General features: G+C 44.4%; 1 protein-coding gene across 2 annotated transcripts; it reads left to right on the top strand.

The window, feature by feature from the left end:
• Nucleotides 1–157: 157 nt before the first annotated feature.
• acin1b (apoptotic chromatin condensation inducer 1b) lies at nt 158–22,344 on the top strand. 2 transcript variants are annotated; one of them, XM_041965780.1, is made up of 17 exons: nt 158–310; nt 2,065–2,130; nt 2,459–2,570; nt 2,765–2,832; nt 2,996–4,414; nt 4,756–4,838; nt 9,864–9,984; nt 14,982–15,027; nt 16,195–16,340; nt 16,813–16,959; nt 17,107–17,278; nt 17,486–17,631; nt 18,671–18,778; nt 19,277–19,384; nt 20,037–20,412; nt 20,661–20,758; nt 20,846–22,344. In XM_041965780.1, the coding sequence occupies exons 1-17, from the start codon at nt 176–178 to the stop codon at nt 21,164–21,166; spliced, it is 3,672 nt and encodes a 1,223-aa protein (XP_041821714.1). In that variant the 5' UTR covers nt 158–175; the 3' UTR covers nt 21,167–22,344. The 2 variants fall into 2 exon arrangements, with proteins under 2 accessions (XP_041821714.1, XP_041821713.1); XM_041965779.1 differs by having other exon boundaries at nt 2,993–4,414.

Raw genomic sequence — 22,344 nt, 5'->3', positions numbered from 1 at the left:
GTTTTACAAAAGTCGCCTTAGAGCCGTGTGTCTACGAGGCTGAAGGCACAATAATTTGTCACGGTGCTGTTATGTGATTCGGATCAGCCGAGCTTTTCCGGAAACTGCCGAGCTGTGACGCCGAGCAGCAGCCGTAGCGACGCTTGTTGGAGTTTGGACAAGCAGAGGGAGCAAAATGGCGGACGAAGATATTACGCTTGATGGAAAACCTCTACAATCGCTCCGAGTTGCGGATTTGAAAACTGCTCTGGAGCAAAGAAACCTCCCGAAGAGCGGGCAGAAAAACACCCTCATTAAGCGACTGAAAGGGGTAAGTTTCCGCTCATGTTACGGACGCCTGTCGAGTCTGGCTAAGTTCAGCAGCAGACGAGAGATGGTGGGGGTTAACAGTAACGTTAGAGGCCGTAACGGTGTGTGGGCTCGGAAGCGGGAATACATAAATCGGTTAGCACACGTTATTACACGCGAACAACAGTTTTTGTTTTCGGTTACTTGTAACTGACAGTTCAACGAAACCGTCGACCGACCGAGTTCGGAGTTAATTCGTAACTCCTCGTAGTGCACCGTGTTGCACACAGTTGAACTGTGCACCTGTCAAGTCGAGGCCTAAGCGGAGTGTAAGCAAGCGAACAGCCGCACATAGTGTACAGTACACGGCCGTGCCCGCGCTCGGTGCGTGAGTGTGTTGGGGTTACGGGGGCGCGCATCGCCATGTAAACACAATTTTACGAGCTTCACCAGTGAGTAATTTATGCACGGTTGTTCCAAGTTATTTATTATCAACACTGTTGTTGTTTTGCGTGACACATTTAGCTCGTAAACAACCATAGGTTCCAGGGCCGTAGCCATGATTTTAGGAACACTGAGGTCATGAGTCTAAGCCCTCCCCCCGCCAGAAAGATGTTAACCAGACAACTAAAATTAAGCCTCAACATTATTATTATTATTATTAATATTTTAACATATTTTTAACATTTCATTTACCAAGGCACAATTATTTTTACCAAAAATTGCATGCAGGAGCTGTTTGAAAAGCCTCTCCACACTGCCAGGGTAAAGATCTGGTGGAGAAATAATTTCTGTAATAAATGTATATCTAATTAATACATTTCCTAATTGTCTATTTAGTATTTACATATTTTGGGGTGTAAAATATGCAGGAATTATAATTGATAGTGGGTTGTGAAAACAGGAAATGTGGGGACAGAGCGGAATGACATGCGACAAAGGGATGTAATTAGTATGGTTTGCGTTTTAATCACTACACCACAAGGCCACCTCTGAATGTTCAATTTAGACTCCCCCAAGTCCCAAATTCCCAGAAAAAATACAGAGGATGTGAGCTCAGTGTCCTCAGTGGTAGTTATGGCCCTAAATGGTTTAGGATAATGCATGTAAATGATAGCATACCAGTACAATAGCTGAGCCTTGAAATGCATGCATGTCAACTTGCAAATCATAGCTCAGGTCAAAATTGCATGCCAACAACGATGATACATTCTGATGAAAAGTCATTGGGTACATTAAGTTTACCATAAAGGCCTCTGTCAAGTCTTTGGAGGTGGACAGTGGATATCAGTGTGATTTTCATACATTCAAAACACTTGGTAGCACTGTCAGATAGCAACACACTGTCACTTGGTTGGCTTTCTTAAGTATCTGTAAATATGAGTTCTGAGGATGTTATCATATGTTCTGAGGATTTTATCATTTGTGTTTCATGAAAGTTGTCATTGTTTATCCATTTTTCATTTGAAGTATCTCCTTACAAACAAAACAGATCCACAGTATTTCTAAATCCCAGCGCAGAAACACCTGCTATAGGTTTTCATAATAGTGAGAAAAACATATTTTTCAGAAAATGGCCATTATATAGCCTCTACAAGCAACTTTAGTGTTAATATAATAAATTATCTGTAGATGTTTCAAATGTCTTGCACAATTCATGGACCCATGTTTATTATGGGTCTTATTTATTACTTATGTCCAAGGCAGCCGACTCACTAGGTCATCCACCACAAAATTTGTGCAACAACTTTAATTTCCCTTCCTTGTTCCCGGCAGGCCCTGATGTTGGAAAACCTTCAGAAGTCGTCCTCCTTTCACAGTGGGCTGCAGCCCAACTCACAGGTATTAAGATTTTAAAGATGTGTTTCTCTGGCTTTTGTCAACATATGTCTGTGCATTTTAAGTTCTGTAGATAAGCCCTATACGTTATTAGCACGATATCAAACCCATAGAATATTCCCTGCTAAAGTGAGTAGTTCTTCATAAATACTTGTTTTAAGGTCTAGTGCACTGTGTCAGTTCTGTTCTACTAGCAATGCTTCTGTGAAGACTGGAGAAGGACTAGGTTTACTGTGGACACAGTCACTGCTCTTTGGCTCTGTGAATGTTGTAGTGTCGAGTTGTTACAGTTGTCTTAAAGTGCTCTTTTCTGTATGTTATTGTGTTGTAGATAGGTGAGGAGATGAGCCAGAATAGCTTCATAAAACAGTACCTGGCCAAACAGCAGGAGCTCCTTCGCCAGAGGCTGGAGAGAGAAGCCCAGCAAGATCAAGAGGCAGATGGTAAAACGTGATAACATTCACATGAACACACACAAAACCACAATTAAGATGCTAAACACAGTGTCTGCAACATGAAAAATGATTCATTCAGAAGTTGTCCTTGGTTGGGTACCATAGGGTGCGTATCATGAGTATTAATTCGCACATGTGCATGTTGCTGACGTTTAACCCCTCCCTTATGTTCCACTTGACAGAAAGTCCAGCAGTGCCAGAGGAGGATGAAGACCACTCAGAGGACAATGACAGCTATGTCTCTGACAAGGTCAGTAACCTCCGCACACTTAATAGTCACATGAGGAAAACTAAAAATATATCCTACAGAGCAGGACACACTAAGGAAATTAATTTGTCTTGCTTGTAAATGCCTCAAAACATGTTCAAAACTTGAAACAGATTAAGTCATCTTGGCTTTTTTTGCTCAGCAGCATTGCTCCATACCCTCCCAGCCCTCAACGACCAGGGCGGAGGAGAAAGGAGCAGATTCAGTGATGGGCCATGGGATGATGGCATGCGCCCCTAACATAGGCCTCGGTCCTACCCTCCACCCCCAGGAGTCCCTTGAGGCTCCAGGAGCTAGGATGCAGCGAGCTACCTTTCATCAAGGACACAAGGAGCCACCTGCTCCCTCTCCTCCCCGTGCCGTAGCCTCCCTGTCAGTGCGCGTCCTGGGGCAGCCTGATCGTCAGGGGTTGCCCCCTGCTGTACCTCGAGCCCAGGAGAAGGAGGGAACTGCACCGAGTGAACCAGGATCAGCTCATCCTGTCCTCCACCTTAGTCGATCTGCCGGGGTCTCAGCAGGTGGACACGACCATGAGGACAATGATGAAGATGACAGTGGTGATGACGAAAGCGAGGATGATGAGGATTGGGGGCCTGGTCCTGGCGGGGCACGAAGAGGCAACAGAGTACCTCCCCCACCACAGCACATGCCCCCCGGTGTCCCATCAACTGTTGCGAGATCCAAACGCAAGCTTCAGCCTCCGCAGCACATCCCACCACCCCAGGCACACCACACACCAATGCAACTGCGCCACCCCACTCCTCCTCCCTCTCCACCTCCTGACCTGTTTCCCCTACCTGACACTCCCAAGCAGAGTCCACCAGACACAGACGACCATGAAGGAGAGGGTCCTGATGCTGCACGTGGTCCAAGGGCGGCACCATTCCCTCCTTCCACGATGCAGAGACAAGACTCTGACTCAAGCTCTCGGTCCAGCAGCCCTGAGCCCCCTGTGAAGCGCAGGCCAGGGCCCCTCTCTCTGCTCGTACACAAGATGGAGTCAGAGGGGGCCTTCAGTGCAGTGGAGGCCACCTCAGCTGCAGATATGTCAAGAGAGACAGCACACTCCACTGCTGGGCCTGCCAGTTCTAGTGAATGTCCACTGCAAAAACCGGAGCGAAAGAGGCTACAGGAGAGCAGAGAGATCGAGGAAGGAAGGAGACTGAAGGAGGGGAAGGAGCGAGAACAACAGCAGGAGCAGGAGAGAGAAAGAGGAAGGCTACAAGAAATGGAGAGAGAGAATAAACGCTTGGAAGAAGAGAAGGAAAAGGAGAGGAAACGACTGGAGGTGGAAGAGAAACTGCGTCAGAAAGAAGAGCGAGAAAAAGAGAGAAAACGTCAGGAAGAGGAAAAAGAAAGAGAGAGAAAACTTCAGAAAGAGGAAAAAGAAAAAGGCCGAAAACACCAAGATGAAGAGAAGAGAAGAGAGAAACAGATGGTTATGACTGAGGCCCAAGATTCAGGTTCCTCATCAGATTCTGACTCCAAATCAGACTCCTCTTCAGGCTCATCACAATCCTCCGCCTCCTCCCGGGATAAAACCCGTCCTGCCAGGCAGCTGAAGGTTAGTGATCAAACTGATGTGGGTGTCAGTCATTCACTACAGCACTGATAGAGATCTATGAGCTACAGTGATTGTGAATTTGATGCCATGCAGCATCACACTCAGCACACTCAGAGACTGGTAGTGCTTGAGTGTGCCTCGTTTCGGGTGTGCCGTTTTTGCCACGCTCATGACAACGCATAATTGTAGATTTTCTAATGTTTGCAGTTCTTTTTATTTTTCATTTCCCTAAACATTATTGCACTCTTCGGATGCACTTTCAAGCTAAATAATCTTTCGGCATGCTGCTATCTGTTTTCTTTTTTTCTCTCTCATTGTTTTTATTTTGAATGATTTCACAGAAGTCAGACCAAGGACGAGAAGCAGAAGATGAGAAAAAGACTAACCTGAATAAAGGGGCAGAGAAACGACACCTTTCAAAAAGGTCAGTAACCATCATGAAAATACGGTTAACCTTAATGACAAGTGGAACTCTGGAAATTCTATGTTGCTGGAGTTGAAAGGTTACACTGGCAATAATGAACCTTCATTATTAATTTGCACTTTGCATGCAACACCCTTTCTCTCTCGCTGCCGTTTAAAAAAAACCTTGAAACTCATGTGCTGCGTGTTGTTGAATTTCTCTAGGGGCACCCTGTAATATTTTACAACAATGTTGTGTGTTTCAAATCCATGCAGTGTTTTATATTTTTTGCCGCAGTTGATTCAGCTATACTTTCTAAATTCTCTCTATTGTGGATATCTCTATTTGCTTTTGACTTTGCTGCCGGGGGTGATTATATGTAATGTGACATGTCAGGATTCAGGCTGACGATTACATTATCTAGCTATGTGGTCATGCTCCTGCACACTTTGCTCAGAGGTACGAGTAAAAACAATGGTAAAGTGAATACAATAGATCACCATGCAACAGCAGTCATGTAAAGGACAATTCCCACTAAAACATGTCTTAAAATGTATAAAAGGTCATCCATCTTTTCACATAGCATGTCAATTAATGCAAGATGGTGGGGGATTGTCACTAATTGTAGTGATTTAATCACATGTATGCAGTGTTTACAGCTACTACCATTGCTAAAACAGAAAGGACCACGTCTGCACTGGTGAATAAACTGATGTACATCATGTTTCTGAGCTTTATTAACTTTATATATAACTTAATAATTTATCAGCATGGAAATGCATAAGAAATGTCTCTTCAAATTAAAAACACTGGTCACAGAGCTGCCTCTAAGAGCTCTTAAACCTTGAATCGGTTGTAAACACACCCTACCTCTTTCTCACTCATGGCTCCTAATTATAGCACGGTACATTTCCTATCAGGCGTTCACTGCTGCAGCCCCACATGCAGCGTGACTGTCGCTGCGTTTTTTCTTGAGAAAATGGGTCCTTTTCCGCGTTTCCTCATTGCCTTTTTCTGTCATTTTTGAATAGCATTTTACCGTCGTTGCTAGCATCAGAAAGTGTATTACCACTCAGCGCCGATCTTTGATTAGAAACATTCTTGGTTATATTTCGAAATACGCTACGTTTGAGCTTCTGACGGAGCTCTTATTTTGGAAATCATTGACCGGAACATAGACTAGTTTTTTCCCAGTCTGTCCGGTAGACTTGTCACTGGTCTCGCTAGCCAACATGGCCGTCGTGCATGCATTGCATCCCTGATACAGACGCAGTGCACGGCTGTTCAGCAGTAAAGATAACCGCGACCGGATTTTTTATTTCGGGTCCCCGAACTCAGCCCACGTCTGGCCGGAGTAACCGTTAGCGACAGAACGTTATCTTTTATCCCCGAGGGTTCTCTTTGAAAGCCGGCCATAATGCTGTCCGAAGGCAACAAAAACGGGTAAGAGTGAGCCAGAGGGCGACTCATGGCTTCAGGTTGCTGGTTGTACTTTTACACCCCTTAACCAGAAAGCAACGGGGGTACGTTAGCCGCACTCAGCCTGTCGTGTCGTGCTGCGAAACCGGCTGTACATTATGACGCTGGTTAGCTAGCAGCTCCTTCCTGCCTGTGAGATATCATATCATCAGTTCATGTTGGCCTGGTTATGAGCGTGTTACATGTTCGTCCATGTGAGGAGGACCGGGGGTGGGGACGTGGTGAGAGCCTTTTGTTGAGTGAAGGAGCAGGGAAGATATTTTGGGGGGAAGGGGGTCTCCTCTCAATGATCAGTGCCTAAAATAGCTTCATGTTTGAAGGAACACGTTGATTAATAAATAATGGGCTCAGATCTCATGGTGTGATGATGAGATTCACACAGATTGTGATTTCTCTTGACCTCAGCATTTTATGTCATGACTGATAAATGGTATTTCAGAATATACATTTTCTTGTTTCAAAACGTGCATCTCAGTCCCCATTTTGTTGTCCATTAAGGCACAATTATGGCCATGCTATACATGCATGTTGTTGTCTAGCCCACAGAAGTCTGTATTTGTATTTTTGGGTTTGTGCGATGGCTGTAGCTGTTAATGATCTCACTGTTGTCAAGGGAGATCATTAAATCAGACATCTGTTAGCTGTACAGTCAGTGTGAATGGGCCCTTATGGTGTGATATAATTTCTCCCAGCTGGGACCAGCACTCTCACTCTTGTCCCCTGGGAGTTGACTACATGTCTGATTTGATTGGTGGCGATGTTTTGGTCCGCTTTATGAGTCCGGTTTGTTGATGAGGACATGATTTGAATAATTCTGCTGAGCTGCCGTGATTAGCAATCGGTGCTTCAGGTCATACCACACATACAGTCACTTCTTGGCCTGTTTCCGAGAAGTTTTTTGGTAAAGTTTGCAAGTTGTGGTGTTATTCCTCAGGTTCGAGCTGTACTTCAGTGTACTTTCTCATTAGAGTCTAGTCATTTTGAATACTACGCTGTTTTAAATGCAGGGTCAAAGGGCTTCAAGAGTGTTATTTGAAAAGAAAAGGCCAAGCAGCGTGTAGACACACAGTCACTCATTTCTTTCAGTGACCATTGCATCCCCGTGACCTGGCCTTTGCTCCTTTCCTGGTCCTCAGGGGCTGTATTTCCATTTGACATCTGTCTCCCCTCAAAGCCTGCACAGGTGTGTCTCTGGCCTTCCCCAAGAGCCACACACACCTAGGGCAAATGAGGAGATTCAGTGTGGCGTGGAGGAGGGGAGAATGCTGTCCACCTGCCTACACTCCTGCCAGTGACTAATCTCCAGAGAAGGAGGTTGAACAGGCTGTCGTAAAACTTGGTTTGATTTCAGTCATACAGAGACTAACGTTACTGGTCCTCTGAATGAAACTTTGCCAGTAGACATTTTACATGTCATGGAGAAAGAGAAAAACACAAGTTTGGATGCCTGAGCTGGCCATGTGAGTAATTATTACCAAGTTCAAGAGATATGTTTTACTGTTATCAGTCTAGAAAAGAAGTAAAGGACATATTCTTTTTTAATTTATATCCAACACAAACAGTGCATCACCTGGTTGTAGAAGTAACTTTTGGTAAACGCGACTTAGTATTTGAGCCAGAAAGATTCTCCAGAGGGTCAAATTGGCTGCCTACCACCTTCATCTTGAAGATCAGTCCACTAATTGCTGTATCAATCAATTGATTAAACGACTAGGTGATGTACAGAGAATGTATTTTTCAAATGCATTTTCACCTTCCGAAATCCAAGAATTTGCTGCTTGTCGATGTCTTGTATCACAGTAAAGTGAGCAATTGTGGATATTTGAAGACGTCATTAAATACAGGCATAAGAGTGGGCATCACCTGCACTACTGAACATGTTCCTCTTTGAAAATGACGGCATTGCTGCTTTTAATTCAGGAATTTTCTGCAGTAGCTGATGAAAAAAATATTAGAGTAAACACAAAATGTGTTGCAGAGATTGATATTGGCACCTGGAATTGACTAATACAACCAGACGTTGCTTATTTGATACTTTCAGGTTTTTAAATGTGTCATTTATTCTCTTTTCCTGTGAAATGCTAACTATGAAATGCAAAGCAGCATCATCAGAGGAGGAGAATGTGCACTGTGATAGAGAAAAGGATGCTCGGAGTGTGATTCTCCCACCTACAGGGTGCTAACTGAGTGTCTGTGTCATCACATGGAGGCAGCGGAGGAGACTTTTGATAACGCTGGTAGGGGAAGTTGAGGGAGTAGCTAAAAATATAATGATGACATCTGCTTGGTTTTGCTCTGTCTTAGATAACAGTGATAAAATAAAACGTGGTGAGAAGCTTTTGACTGTGTGAGGTCTGACTCATGGTAACTACAAAGCAGGGCATTTATTGGCTTAGTTCGAGGTTGTTGTTGTTTTTTTGTTTTTTGTGTGTGTGTGTCCCCTCAAATAATGACCCAGCACGGATCAGATGAAGACCACACACAGAGTCCGCTGTGAGTGTGTGTCTTGGACTATGAGTTTGTGGTGTTTGTGACCCTGGGTGTCCATTAGCCAGTGAGTTATTTATAGCCGGAGTCACCCAGATCACTGCCCCCTGTACACTTCCTCTGACTCTTCCCAGTGTCTTCCTCTGTCTTGTCTGCCACATCGTTTTGTCCAGATTGTCTTTGAATAGAGCTGCAATTAACAATTACTTTTACTCTATAATCTACTGATTGTTTAAACCATAAAAGGTCTGATGAAAGTGAAAAATGTCTCTTACAATGTCCCAAACCTCCGCATTGAGATTCACTGGCCCAGTCAGACCAGTAAATCAGACTTTGACTCATACTTAGTATGTTTGCTTTGATACAGCAACTATAAAGAAAAGTAACCACTTACTTTTCATGAATCTAAGGTTTTGCAATACCAGATGATTTTGAAAGGAATTTAAGAGTTTTTTCACATGTAGATTACAATCTAACCAAGAGCTGAAAATTAAAAACAAAGGTCATGATCCAGGTGTTTCTTTAAATTCATGGAGTTGTTGAGCTTGTCAGATTTATGCTTCTACAGCATAGTTTTATTTATAAGGTTGCCACTGCACTCTGACCAGCTGGTACTGGTGATCCATGTATAAAGAAGAGCAGTGCTGAGTGCCACCCTCTCTTCTTGATACATGCTTTGACAGCACACACATTAGGTACTGCCTGGCCAAGTCTTCATAGTTGTGTGAGTGTGTGATCGTGGTCATTATCAATGACTTTTAAAATAAGAGGCTTAGATATGTTGCTCAAGGAAACAGTTGTCTGACTGATAAAAAACAGAGTATTGTAAATTCATTATTAAGTGTCAAATGCTACAACATAACTCTAAGTAATTCAGAGGTAGCGTCAGAGATGGATTTAACAAAGGTAACACAAGGGCAGGCAAAGATAACAAGTTTATCACCTGGTGGGATTTGGTAAGACCAGACACTCTTACTGACCAGTATTTACCTTGAGCTCTTAGATGGCCTTTACCATGAAATCCTATTTTCTCCCACCTGCTCACCCCTCCCTCCTCACCCCAATCTCTTCCTCCTGCAGGGAGGTGTCTGAGCCCAGCGCAGCCGCCGTGACCGAGGTGGAACCAGACTCAGAGAGCTCCATGGCCCAGCAGCCACCCTCTGGGGCTGAGCCAGAGAACAGTGAGGGCCGCTTGGAGGAGGTAAGGTCACTGAAAGGGTGAGGGTGCCCGGGTCTTTGCGCTGTCTCCCACTAACTTGCATCCTCATCCATATAAAAGCATGTGTAGTTGGCAGAACAAGTAGTCACTTATAAACCAACACCACCCCACCGTTTGGCTCCTGTTGAGATTTTAGCATTTTGATTCTGACTCTATACAGTTTCCACACCTTTTAAACCTCTTAAATGATCAGCAGATTGCTCAATTGGAGTTTTCTACAAATGTTAATAGGTGGACAAACAGGGGTTGAGTTGGAGTTGAGTCCTTGGGTAAATAGAAATGAACTAATCCCTTCCATCTGTGTTTAATGCAACTAATGTTTCATAACCAGCTCATTCACACAGATGATCTCTCACACACACACCCCTTGTCTGTCTGGTCCGTGCAGAGGGATGTTAAGTGTTGATGCTGCTAAAATGCAAGTTGTGATGGTAATAGCGTGCGTAATTATGCTGCAGAGAGTACATGCTTCTCATTTCACTGTCTTTGCATGTGTGTATGTGTTATGTTTGGGAGCGAGGAAGTGAGACAGAAAAACATTACTTCAGGGCCCTGACACACCAAGCCAATTATTGATCGCTGTTGAGAGGCCCTTTCAGACACAACACGACAGTGGCACCACTGAAGCCAGCAGCGAGCGCAGCTCAAATCGCTTTGTGTCTGGAAGGGCCTTAACCCCTTGTGGTCGACAGTGATTAGTCTGCCTTACTCAGCTCAAGTTCTTACATGTGGTGAGTTAGGATCTTAAGAGTCATTGTGTTGGACCACAGTATTGCATTCGATGCAAACACATTCAGTTTTATTCCTTTAAATCTAAAAAAGATGTCCACTTTTGGATACATTTTCATACAATTATTCCATAGAGAACTGTTGCTGGAGCTCATTTTGAAGCAACTGCTACGGTCAGATTTGGCCTTCAGCCTTCGCTTCTTAGAACAATCATACGCAACATTATAGACTTCAAGCGCTTGACTTTCTTATCTAGAGTACATAATTTAGATTTGCTGGTGAGCTGCTATGCTATTGAAGTTATTATCAGCATGTTTTGTTGTTTTTTTTGGACTCTGGCTGTGCGTGTTTTGTTTCCCCCTTGGGTTTGCATGAGTAATGGACCCTGACAGTGTGTGTAGAGATGCATCAGGGCTTGTTTCTGCTGTTTCTTTCACCCTTTTTCCACTCTCTCTGCTCTCTCGCTTGCTCCTTTCACACTGCCTCTCTCTCTCTCATTCACCCTCTCTTTCACTGTCTCTCTTCCCCCCTTTGTCCCCTTACTTTCCATCCTATGTCTTTGTATCCCATCATGAACGCTTCTCTCTCACTATATATATTTATGGTGTGATTGCTGTTTAAAACCCCATTGATTGCTTTGTTATGAAGGTGCCCATGCCTCTTCCATTGCCCCTAATGGTACCTGCTGCGTACTACTACTACTACCACCACCACCACCACCACCACCACCACCAACACCTCCTCCACTCCTCCTCCTACTCCTCCTACAACTCCTGTCCCGCTAAGCCCAAGTGCGCCGCTGGTACCTGAATTAGGCCCAGAGTCTGCAACCCCATGGCACTGAGTAAAGCCTGAGCCTGAGCCTTCAAGGCCTCCCCCTGTAGCCCTCCAGTGACGTGCTGAGCCAGAAGGAACTGGAGCTCACATCAGACCACCACCGACAGCAGTGGCAGCCATGGTAACTGCAGCAGCACACAGTTGTTATGGAAACCCAGCCTGAGGGGTTGGAAGCCTGCTCGCTGATCTCAACCAGACTGGACTGTACAGCACTGTGTGGTGGTGATGAATGATGGGGTAAGGGAAGGGGAGGGTGTCTCTAACGCTCTGTATCACCTTCCCCTCTCCGCCTTTCCCATCTACCTTTTTGAGGACAAGCACAGTGTCAGGGTGTTGCCATCCATGCACCGATGTGCAGCTCAGAGAAAAACAAAACTCTCCAACTCTTCAGTTTTCCATCTACAACCCCACACTGCCCCCTGCTTGTGGGGTGGAGTTATGACATTGGACTGAGAACCCCTGCAGTAACCCATACAGTGATCAGGGCTCGAGCGTTTATATGATCACTATTTTGGGGTAGGCAACTGAAATAATCTGCTTGGAAGTGATGATTATGGGACTTTTTTTCATTGATGAGACCCATCTGTGACATGACGATATGGACTTGTACACGCAGATCTGTAACACTATTATTGTAAAGCAAACATTTATCCTCCGCCTTGACAAGTTGGCCTTTTTAAAGTGACTTCCATTATTCAACTGTGCACTATCTGACAGTGCACTTAATGTCTGTTGCCATGCTCAGCATTGCCATTCATAAGAGAACTGCTCTCCTGAACTTCACCACGCACCAGTTCCACACAGTAAGAGAGACTTTCAAAGGACATAAAGCCAAGGACAAGTAATCTGAACCACATTATCCACCAAGGATTTTTCTGGGTGCACAGTGACATTGATCACCCACGCAGAGCTGGATATACTCAACAAATCATCCCCTGCCTTCGTCTGCAGCCACCGAGTCATTGAACTAAAGTGTGACTCACTGAATGTTTTGCCAGGATGTCATGATATCCTGCTTCTGCTGTGGACCTGGCAGATGGACAACTGCAGCTGTTGCTCCTGTTTATCTCTTCATCCATCTCTTTGCTGAACCCACAACTTGGCATCTCATATGATTTCATGTGAGTGCAGAGACATTCGTGCCAGCAAATATACTCCAGATGATGTCCATCGACCCTCTCATTTTGACCACTTCTCTGGATTATAATTTTGCAAAGACAAATCTTCTGGATTACTTTTCTCCCCCTTATCCCGTTAAAGAGCCAGTCTCCCTGTGCTGCCAGTTTGCAGAACAAGCTCAAGAACTGTGCAGCAGACCCCCTGGCTGTGGAGACCTCATGAACTGCTAAAAACAGGAACTCAAATCCATTGGATAACAAATACCTCACAGGACGACTTGTTGTTATCAGTTTGACATTTCAGATACCCCCCAACTGTCACAGAGGCTTTCAGGACAGTATATTGGAGAACATGGACATGGACAAAGACTATGACAATTAAAGACAAGACATTCAAGCATCACAAAATGGATTTGTATGACGCGTCAGATGTACCTCCCAGAACATGGACTCTAACAAAGTGTACATCAACCCCCACCCCATCAGAAACTTCGCAAGGCAGTTTGAAACGCCTGGCTCCCCAAAAGACTGAAACGTGACTCTGTCATCAGCAGTCAATCAAGAAAAGTCCTCCCCAGCCCCATTCAAGAAAAAAGTCCAATCCAGTGATCAGTTCCTGCCTGGTGGCTAATCTACACATTCAAATCGAGCCCCGCCCTCACTCCTCTGCCTTCTCTGATTGGATCCTTGTTGCCTAGATACAGTACACACTGTCGTGAGGTTGGGCCGTAGTCGAGCCAGTAAGGAATCAGGTGTCAAATGGTACCAGGAAATGACTTGTGATTATTCCTCTATTTAAAATGTATAGATTTTTTTTATAAAAGGATTAAGTGTAAAGAAAAAAATCTCTTTCCTCCAGATCTTTTTTTATAAATAAGAGGAATGAATTCCTTCCCTCTTGGTAATGTAGTGCAAATTGTCACGCGTACTGCAGTTTTAATTGATATTGTGACACCAAGATGACATCGTTCATCATACTTCTGACTTACACTGTTGGTCTACAGCTGTGTGTTGTTAAATATGGTAAAAATTTCAAGGTGAATTTTAACTGCAGCACCGATTCTGACTGATCTTTGAGGCTTCAACACTTGGTTCTCCACCTCTGCTCCATAGAACTCTTCATTACTAGCAACATACAACAGTGTTAGTCAACTACAATACTTGATTCAGCTAAATGCCATGTTTTTAACGGTACATGAGCACATGAGCTGGGTCTGTAACAGGCAATGACATGCAGCGGGAAAACCATGTGACCATCATTGGTGGCCTTTAGTATTCATGTAGAGGATTTACTGATAATCATTTAGCTAATATTAACACTGTTCTAAATAAATGTAGCTCACTGCACATCAAATGAGTTCAGAGAGTGACCAACTGGAAGATTTTAATATGTTGCTCAACCCCAGTAGACCAACAAAGAGAATCACCTGTTACATAATATTACAGCGTCAAAATTGATGAGCTTGTGGGGTCTCATAACGTTCATCTTTACTTTTTGCTTCATTGTGAGAGTTGACTGAATTGATCTATAGGGTTAGCAAACTCCATGTTTAGTTTTCCAGTTGTCACACAGCTCATGAAACTCGGCAGCTCAGTAGGTATTTCAATCATAGAAGGATGACTTTGCTAAAAATAGGAAGTAATCAGGTCTGTAGTAATCACTGGGTTGGGACGTAAAAAAAAATCAGATTTATACACTACCGACAGTTTTAAAATCGCTTATCAGCGCAGGTAATGTTACAATAACCCCACCTCCTCTGGGAACATAGATCCAGTCCAAATGGGATGCGAGTGTGAAGTAAAGTGACAGGATCCACTCAGACACACTGTCAGACACTTTGCTAGTCTCCTTTTCCCCTCTATTCTCAGAGTCCTCTAATGGATATTATCTTGCAATAACATACTGCACTAAGATACGACCCAGTTAGAGTTTCACGCAGGCCTACTCATGTCCTAATGCACATCATGTACTTGCCTTGTCGTTGAGAGTCTACGTCATACAGGCACTCACACACAGAGGGGAGCATAGTGATTTATCTCAGTGTCTTTGAGCAGAGGTGGAAGGCAGAAATGTGTCTGAAGTCTCTCTGTATCGACCATTAACCTTCTCCATAATGTGGTACAATTGGGGCCTCCAGGCCTCTGTTACTTTAACCCCCCGCCCCTACCCCTCCTCCACTTTTCCTGTTTCACCTCTTCTCTGTTATTGCCTGTTTAGGACTGGACTCTTGGTTCTCATCTCGCCCTGCACCCCTGGGGTTTCTGTATGTTCTTTCTGTCTCTCTCTTTTTCCAGAGCACCACTCCTAAGGCTTTTGCTGCTCGCAAGATATCCTTGACCAGTGAGTATACCAGTCGCATCTTTTGTCCTACGTGAGGAAACAAGTGGAACAACACTGAAAAAGATAACGCTCTACTCGTAGCATTTTAACCCTTGTGTAGATGCAGATTGTTTTTGACTTAAAACAAGCAGAAAACGGTGAATCAGTCAAAATGACAATATTGACTTTCGAGAACCACATGACTGCCATGCTGAATATGTAGAGTTCAGAGCCACAGTGCAATCAAATCTGCATGACCTCCAGAAGTAGACTGGAGGTCATATTGTGGAATCATTTAATTAAATGTAAAAGACCTGCTTGTAACAGGCTCAAACCAAAATCTTGCCTTACATTTAAAATCTGGAAGACAATGCTTGATTTTAGTTGGCAGTTAGCAGTTTATGAGCCAAGAGAGCAAAAGTAAATTCTGTGCAATAAAATCCTTTATGGGAAATCTACAGCACGTATGTTTTCTGAAATACTGCAATGAATTACTAATGGGGGAAAAACATTTACAAAACAGACCACAAGCTTGTCTGACTACGGCAGAAAAAAATGATTTCACACTCTTTGCAGACTGTGATGTTGATAGACAAAAAAATGACGTTACGCCAGTGTTGTCCTTTCACAACAAAACGCTTTGGTAGCATAGTGTTGTGGAAGCACTAATTAAAAGTGATATGTAAACAAAACACTTTAATCAATGTGGTGGTTTCGTCCACAACGCCTTAAGCCACAGTATTTCCTGCAATTTCAACATGCCGCAGAGAGGATTTATCTGCCGCATGGATCCTCTTATTTTTCAAACATTTTTTTTTTCAACTTTTATATCCTGCCCTTCCCATGAGCTCTGTGTGGCAGGTGTTTCGCTTTTGGAATAGCTTCCTACCAAAGCCACAACAAACGTGTAAATACATGTTGAATATTATTTTAAATTTTGAAAAAAGTTTCTGTAATTGTTTATTGTCTCAATTCCATTCATAATCTCTTTATAAACTTAAAGTAGTCTCTACCACCCTTGGCAAAACTATTTGGGTTAAAGCATTTGCGCAATTATCTCTGCTTTTAGCATATGAGCTTGCAGTAACTTGTCACTGAAGTTCTGTTCAGCAGAAAGCAAATCATTCATCCGGGAGTGCATTTTCTCTCTTCTCAATGATAAACTACTGTTTTTTGGCTCCTCTGCAGGCAGCAAGACGTCTCCAGCCACCACAGAGGGAGGAGCAGGAGAGGCCGAGACGGGAAGTGCAGCAGGGAGGAAGAGACGGTGGGGCTCCAGCACATCAGTCACCGCTAAGAAACCATCCATCAGCATCACCACTGACTCACTGAAGGTACTGACACGGACCAGGGACCAGGACCAGGTGTCCATGCAGGCGTGGGAAAATGTGGAAAATAAATGTCATGATTCACTTATTTTTTTGGGCTGTATGGCAACATTTGCTTCCTATTTTCATGCCAAAAAACAGACCAAAGCATCTGAAATGTCAGGTGTTCAACTGTTTAAGGTAATTTTATTTGTTAGGGTGAAAACTCAACCGTATTTTCATCAAGTGAAACAAATCACGTTGCGACACCCAGCTTTTATAATGTATGGTCTTACTCTGACAACTGCTGGTTTGGTTACAAATGACAAGATTTCCCTCCAGCTCTGTGTTAATGTGTTGAAACTCAACTGTGAAATGTGATAAACCAGTACCCATCTGTTCTTGCTGTGTATCAGCTGAGATGTTAAAATATTAAAGTATTCCTCTCCCTCTCTTGTCCCTATTGTGTTTCTCCATCATCTCCTTCTCTGTCCTTCAGTCTTTGATTCCAGACATCAAAGTGAACCAGGAGGCAGTGGTGGAGCTGCACCCAGAGGAGCTGCAACTGTCCGGGGACGAGGAGAGTCTGGACCCCAGCCGGGGCGACCAGGACAAAGGCCTCAAGATCCGACGCACCGTCACACAGGTTAGAAGAGGCCTACTGCATCACATCTAACTACGAGTGATTAAAGAAGAAGTCATTTGAAGAGGAGCCCATCTCGTGAAACTGTGCTTTTGTCCGTGGTTTTGAGCTGTCACATGAACGTTTCTGCACCTGTAATTCCCCCCCCAGGTCGTCCCAGGCGACAGCCAGGAAAATGGACAGACAAATGAAGAGGAAGAGTTGGAGAAAACAGAGAAAGACATACAACGCAGGACTTCCAGAGACAAAAGGACGAACAGCGTATCTGAGGAAGCCTCGGAAACACAGGCATCTGTCAAGCTCGATGGGGAGGCAACGAAAGGTAAAATGCCTCACTGAAGAGTTTGTGGGTTTTTAATTGCAGTAGATTATTGGTTACAAATCTATTTGCTGCCTTCTGTCTTCCATCATCCCTCTGGCAGTGCTACATCTTTCTCTCTTGATTTTAGACATTTCTTTTTTTTTTTTTTTTTTTTTTTTTTTTTTACTCTCACTAACTCTTCTCACCTCTTCATCACCTTTCCCGCAGTTACCCCCAGCGACAGTCTGGTACGTCGCTCCATAAGTCAGCAGAAGTCTGGTGTGTCCGTCACCATTGATGACCCCGTCCGCACAACCAGGCAGCCCTCGCCGCCTCATGGCAAAGTCTCAAATATCATCCATGTGACCAACCTGGTGGGTTTGTAACTCACTGCACCACATTACAAGGCGTATAGAAAGTACATATATTTCTGTTTTTTGGTCAAGTTGGAGCCTTAAACTTTCCTCAGTGACAAAATGATGTCGGGAAATTGGTGTACAGAAAAATCCTGCGTTTCCAAATGCACCGTGCAAGTTTTACATGAACAAGGCACATTGTGGTGATGCCAGTGGCAACCACATCACCATCATTCCCATAATTAGAGTCAGGAACACTCACCCAGGTATTATGGCTGTAGTCAAACATCACCTTAAGTTAGGGGCATACTGCATGACTAAACACACTGTGACAAGACTAGACATTACACATTTAATGACTAGCATTTGCAGATTTTTTCGTACTTGCGTCATAGAAGCAAGACTTAAAGTTGCACATGGATCAAAGACCACCAGATTTCTAATGCCACCCAGCCTCACTAATCTCAGAAAGAGTCAAAATCCAAATAAAGGAGACTAAATGTTTATAGCTCTGTTATGTGACTGTGATGCTCATCATTTAAAAAAAAAAACATGGATGGTTTTAAAATAGAATCAACTTTTCTTTAAAAATATGTGGTCTTTGGGTCCTTGTGGTCCTGAGGGAGGTGCCAGAGGACAGACCATGTTGTTTCCCAAACTAAAAGGGCTCATTCTCTGAACTGTGGCCATTTTAGCGATTTTCTCTAAGTACAGCTGAAACGGGCAGTCATTGGTTTTATAACTGTCATGCCACGAAGTGTTGGTGGTGCTGCGCAGAAAGTTTGGAGGTCTGCACAGTCATCAGGATTCATCCTCTGGGGAATATAAATGTGTGTACAAACTTTCATGGCAATCCATTCACTTTCACTCTGAACCAGCCGACCGACAGCTTCATCCCTATAGCTACTTCTTCCGAGGTTGAGCCTTTTTCTCTCCACACTTTCTGAACTTGTTTCCCACTGATCTTACCCTCACAGTCTTCATTCAAAATAAATCTTCTGAGTGAAAATGACTGTGATTAAACCATGCTGCTGCTTCTTTTTTCTTAATCTCACAGGTACGACCCTTCACCCTGGGCCAACTCAAAGAGCTGCTGAACAGGACGGGCAGCGTGGTGGAAGAGGGCTTCTGGATCGACAAGATCAAGTCTCACTGCTTCGTCACAGTGAGTACCAACAGATCTTTAATCATGATGTTGTGTCGAGAGAGCGACGATTCGTGTCCAAATGGCTGCTTCAGCTCGAGGTGTTCACCAGCTGCTTGAGAAATTTGTCAGCTTCCAATAACGCTGACAAATTTGACGCATGAAGCACGTTTTACCAGCTATTTTTAACCATTGTTTGGTGTTGTGTTATAGAGCACAAACATCTCCCACCATACAGTACCTGAGGGTGGGAGTGTTGTGAGAGGTGGACTTTTTCACTGAACCTGCTGGGGTCTGCTGCTGAAAACTGATATAAAAAGCCAGAGTATATAAAGTCTGTTTTTTCAGGAAGACATATTTGACCTCAGGAATGAACAGAAGCATTTATAGGATGTGACTGTTGTCACTCTACCTCTCAAACTAACACCTCTGTGTTGTCATCCATCTGTTCCTGCAGCAGTCTTAGTTTTTCACCATGTTGCATGAGATGACCATTTTCCTCCTCTCCTGTCCTTGTAGTACGCCACGCCAGAGGAGGCGGTGGCCAGCAGAGCCGCCCTCCACAGGGTCAAATGGCCTCTGAGCAATCCCAAGGTCCTCAGCGTAGACTTCTGTGAGCAGGATGAGGTAAGGATACACTTACTGGAGAATGAATGGCATTAGAGCATGGAGTCAGATCAGTCTCAGTATTAATGAATGCATTATTACTGAGACTGATCTGACCCCGTATTACAGTAAATGGTAGGAAGAACATTCCAGCCATAAGATGAGTTGTTTTTGTTGTTGTATTTTGAAGGGAAAGTGTGTATGCTCTCTTCTTTTCTTCTGCTGATCAATTTTTTGGCTAGAAAAATACCCTACATGTACAAGCCTGCACTGTGTCAAACAGGAGGCAGCTACTATCTGCAGTAAAAGGCATGAGGAATGAAATATTAATAGGTTTATTTTTGGAAGTATTTCAGATGAGCAACCACATACCCAGTCCTAAGTGGTGTTGAGGATTTTTTTTTTCAAAGCTGCAGGCGGTATCACATCTTCCACTATGTTTGCTTACTGTTAACACGACTGGGAACTGGGAAAGTAGTCCCAGGTGTTTTATTTAATTTATCATTGAATTAACTTCCTACACAAAACAGTCAGATTTAATTGTATATGATGCTTTTTGTTGTTATTAGTTTATAATCACTGGAATATTTGTTTGGAATTTGTCTATTTAATGTTCTCTACATTCTCAAACTTGAACATCCTCACATTTGTTTCTGCCATTTTTTTTCTCCAGCTGGACTTCCACAAAGGTGTCCTGAAGCCAGAACCGGAGAAGGACCATGTGGCCCAGCCTGGTGCTCCTCAGAACCGGCTGCCCCCTCTGATGCCAGAGCGAGACAGGGACAGGGACAGAGAAAGAGAGCGCGACAGGGACAGGGAGCGTGACCGTGAGCGGGAACGGGCCATGGGAGGAGTGCGGGACCTGTGGGAGGAGCGGGAGAGAGCGATGGAGCGCCGGGAACGAGCCCGTGGCGAGCGGGAATGGGACCGGGACAAGATCCGGGAATTTGCAAGACCGGGAGAGGAGGAGCAGCGGTCTCGATCCAGAGACAGAGAGAGGAGGAGGAGGGAGAGGGCCAAGAGCAAGGAGAGGAAGACGGATAAGAAGGGTAATGGTCACTTTAAAAAAGATAAGCCAGAGCAAAGAATTCTGGTAGAATAGACCCAAAATAAAGAGTACTGGTGGTGGTTTTGCTGTCCAGCTCTAAAGACCATGTCATGTTTTTAGTTTACTTTTGTGCCAAGTTTTGTTTGAACTCTTCGTGATGAAGCGTATATTTTGCACATCTCCACACACAGGTTGAGTTTTGTACCACTTTTTGAAAGAAATCCCCCATTTGTGTTTTGTGCTGAACAGAGAAAGGAGACGAGCCTCCGGCCAAGTTGCTGGACGACTTGTTCCTCAAGACCAAAGCAGCTCCGTGTATTTACTGGCTTCCCCACACTGAGGAGCAGGTTGGTCTTCCATTCACGCATTTTTCTCTCTCGGTGAGCGGTCGAGACTTCATTCCATCTAACTGAACTCTGCTTTGCGTCCACCAGGCGGTACAGAGGCTTCTGGACCGCACAGAGCGGCAAAAGGAGCGCGAACGGAGGCACAAGGAGCAGAAGGAGGAGGAGGACAAGAAGCGCGAGCAGGAGAAGAAGGAGAGGGTGAAGGGCCGGGAGAAGGACGGCAGCGTGGCGGCGAGCGGAGGAGCGGCCGGGCGAGCGGCCGACGGAGACAGAGAGAGGGACCGCGGCCGCGACAGAGAGGCGGACAAGAAGAGGGACAGCGGCCACCGGCCCAGGCGACCCTCGGCGGGCGCCGGCGGTGGGCACCGCTCTCGTAGCCGTAGCAACCCCAGAGACAGGCGCCGCTGAGGGCTGCAGGGAAAGATGAAGAAAGAGAGAGAGAGGGGGACGCGTCTTAGCGCAGGACTCTGCAGACAGGAAGTCTTGGGAGGGAGTGTTTCCGCTTTGGAGATACATTTCTCTTGCCTCAAGTTCAGGACTTGTGTCTGCTCCTCGCTACCCGCCCCCACCGTGCGTTAATTCGTCCACTTCGACGCCAGCGTTTGTCTTCCACACACTCCATCCACCTGGTTCATCTAGCTCCAGTCCCCCACTCCTCTGTCCTCTCTCTGTCTTCCAGAAGCAGCAGTCAGTCGTTTCCCTCTGTAGAGAGCAGCGTTCCTCCTCGTCTCTGTGTCGTGCAGTTAATTCTCCTCAGTTTGAAGAAAAGAAGCGGAGAAGGGTGGTGGTTTTTTTGGCTCGCCTCAGCATTTTGTCCCACTGAGGTTTGGGAGCCCGCCTCTTTATTTTAGTTCTGCGGGTGCACAGTTCCTTCCTCCTCAGAGCCCTGTAATAAAACCAGTCCAAAATAGATCCCTGACCTTCAAATATTTTCTAGGATCAGTTTTAGTGTTCTACTCTTCAGCACTGAGTTTTTGATTTTTTTTTATATACATATACACAACTAAATTTACGGCCCGTCTTTGTCAAAGGGAGGAAAGTTGTTGTGTTTTGTTTTTATGAATCATGTTCATTTTCTTTTCCAGCCTCGGAGGGTTGTTGTGCACTACAGCAGGTGATGTTTGTGTGAGTAATAACCTTCATCTCCGTCTCCCACGAAGATACAACCAGTACCGAAGTCTCAACACTGTAGCCTAGAGAAGTGTGCGATAGGAGGAGACGTGATTTTGTGTTGTGGTGATGCGGCAGACGAGCACATGCCCGAGCTCATCTTTACTGGATGTTGTAGAGCCGATATGAAATTCTTTTCAAGCGGAGGTTTGTTCTGTAATAACTAAGAGAAGCTGACTTTCCCTGCACTGACGTGTCCATTTGGAAATCCCTCCTTTGACCCTTCAATCATATATACTGTTTATTTAACAGGAGGTACAAATAAGAAGTTTATCTTCTAATAGAGAAATAGTTACAAGTTTTAATCTTAAATTTTATGTTTAATTCGAAACAGTTATTTTGTTGCTTTTTTTCCCCCTGCAAGTGCTGAATGTACCAAGAATTTAAAAAAATGAATAAATTTAAATTGGTTACCA

The sequence above is a fragment of the Chelmon rostratus genome, chromosome 23 (genome assembly GCF_017976325.1).
Source record: "Chelmon rostratus isolate fCheRos1 chromosome 23, fCheRos1.pri, whole genome shotgun sequence".
In the NCBI taxonomy this organism is placed as follows: Eukaryota; Metazoa; Chordata; class Actinopteri; order Chaetodontiformes; family Chaetodontidae; genus Chelmon; species Chelmon rostratus.
Note: the sequence above shows the minus strand (reverse complement) of the source record. Positions and strands in the feature narration are given on the sequence as shown.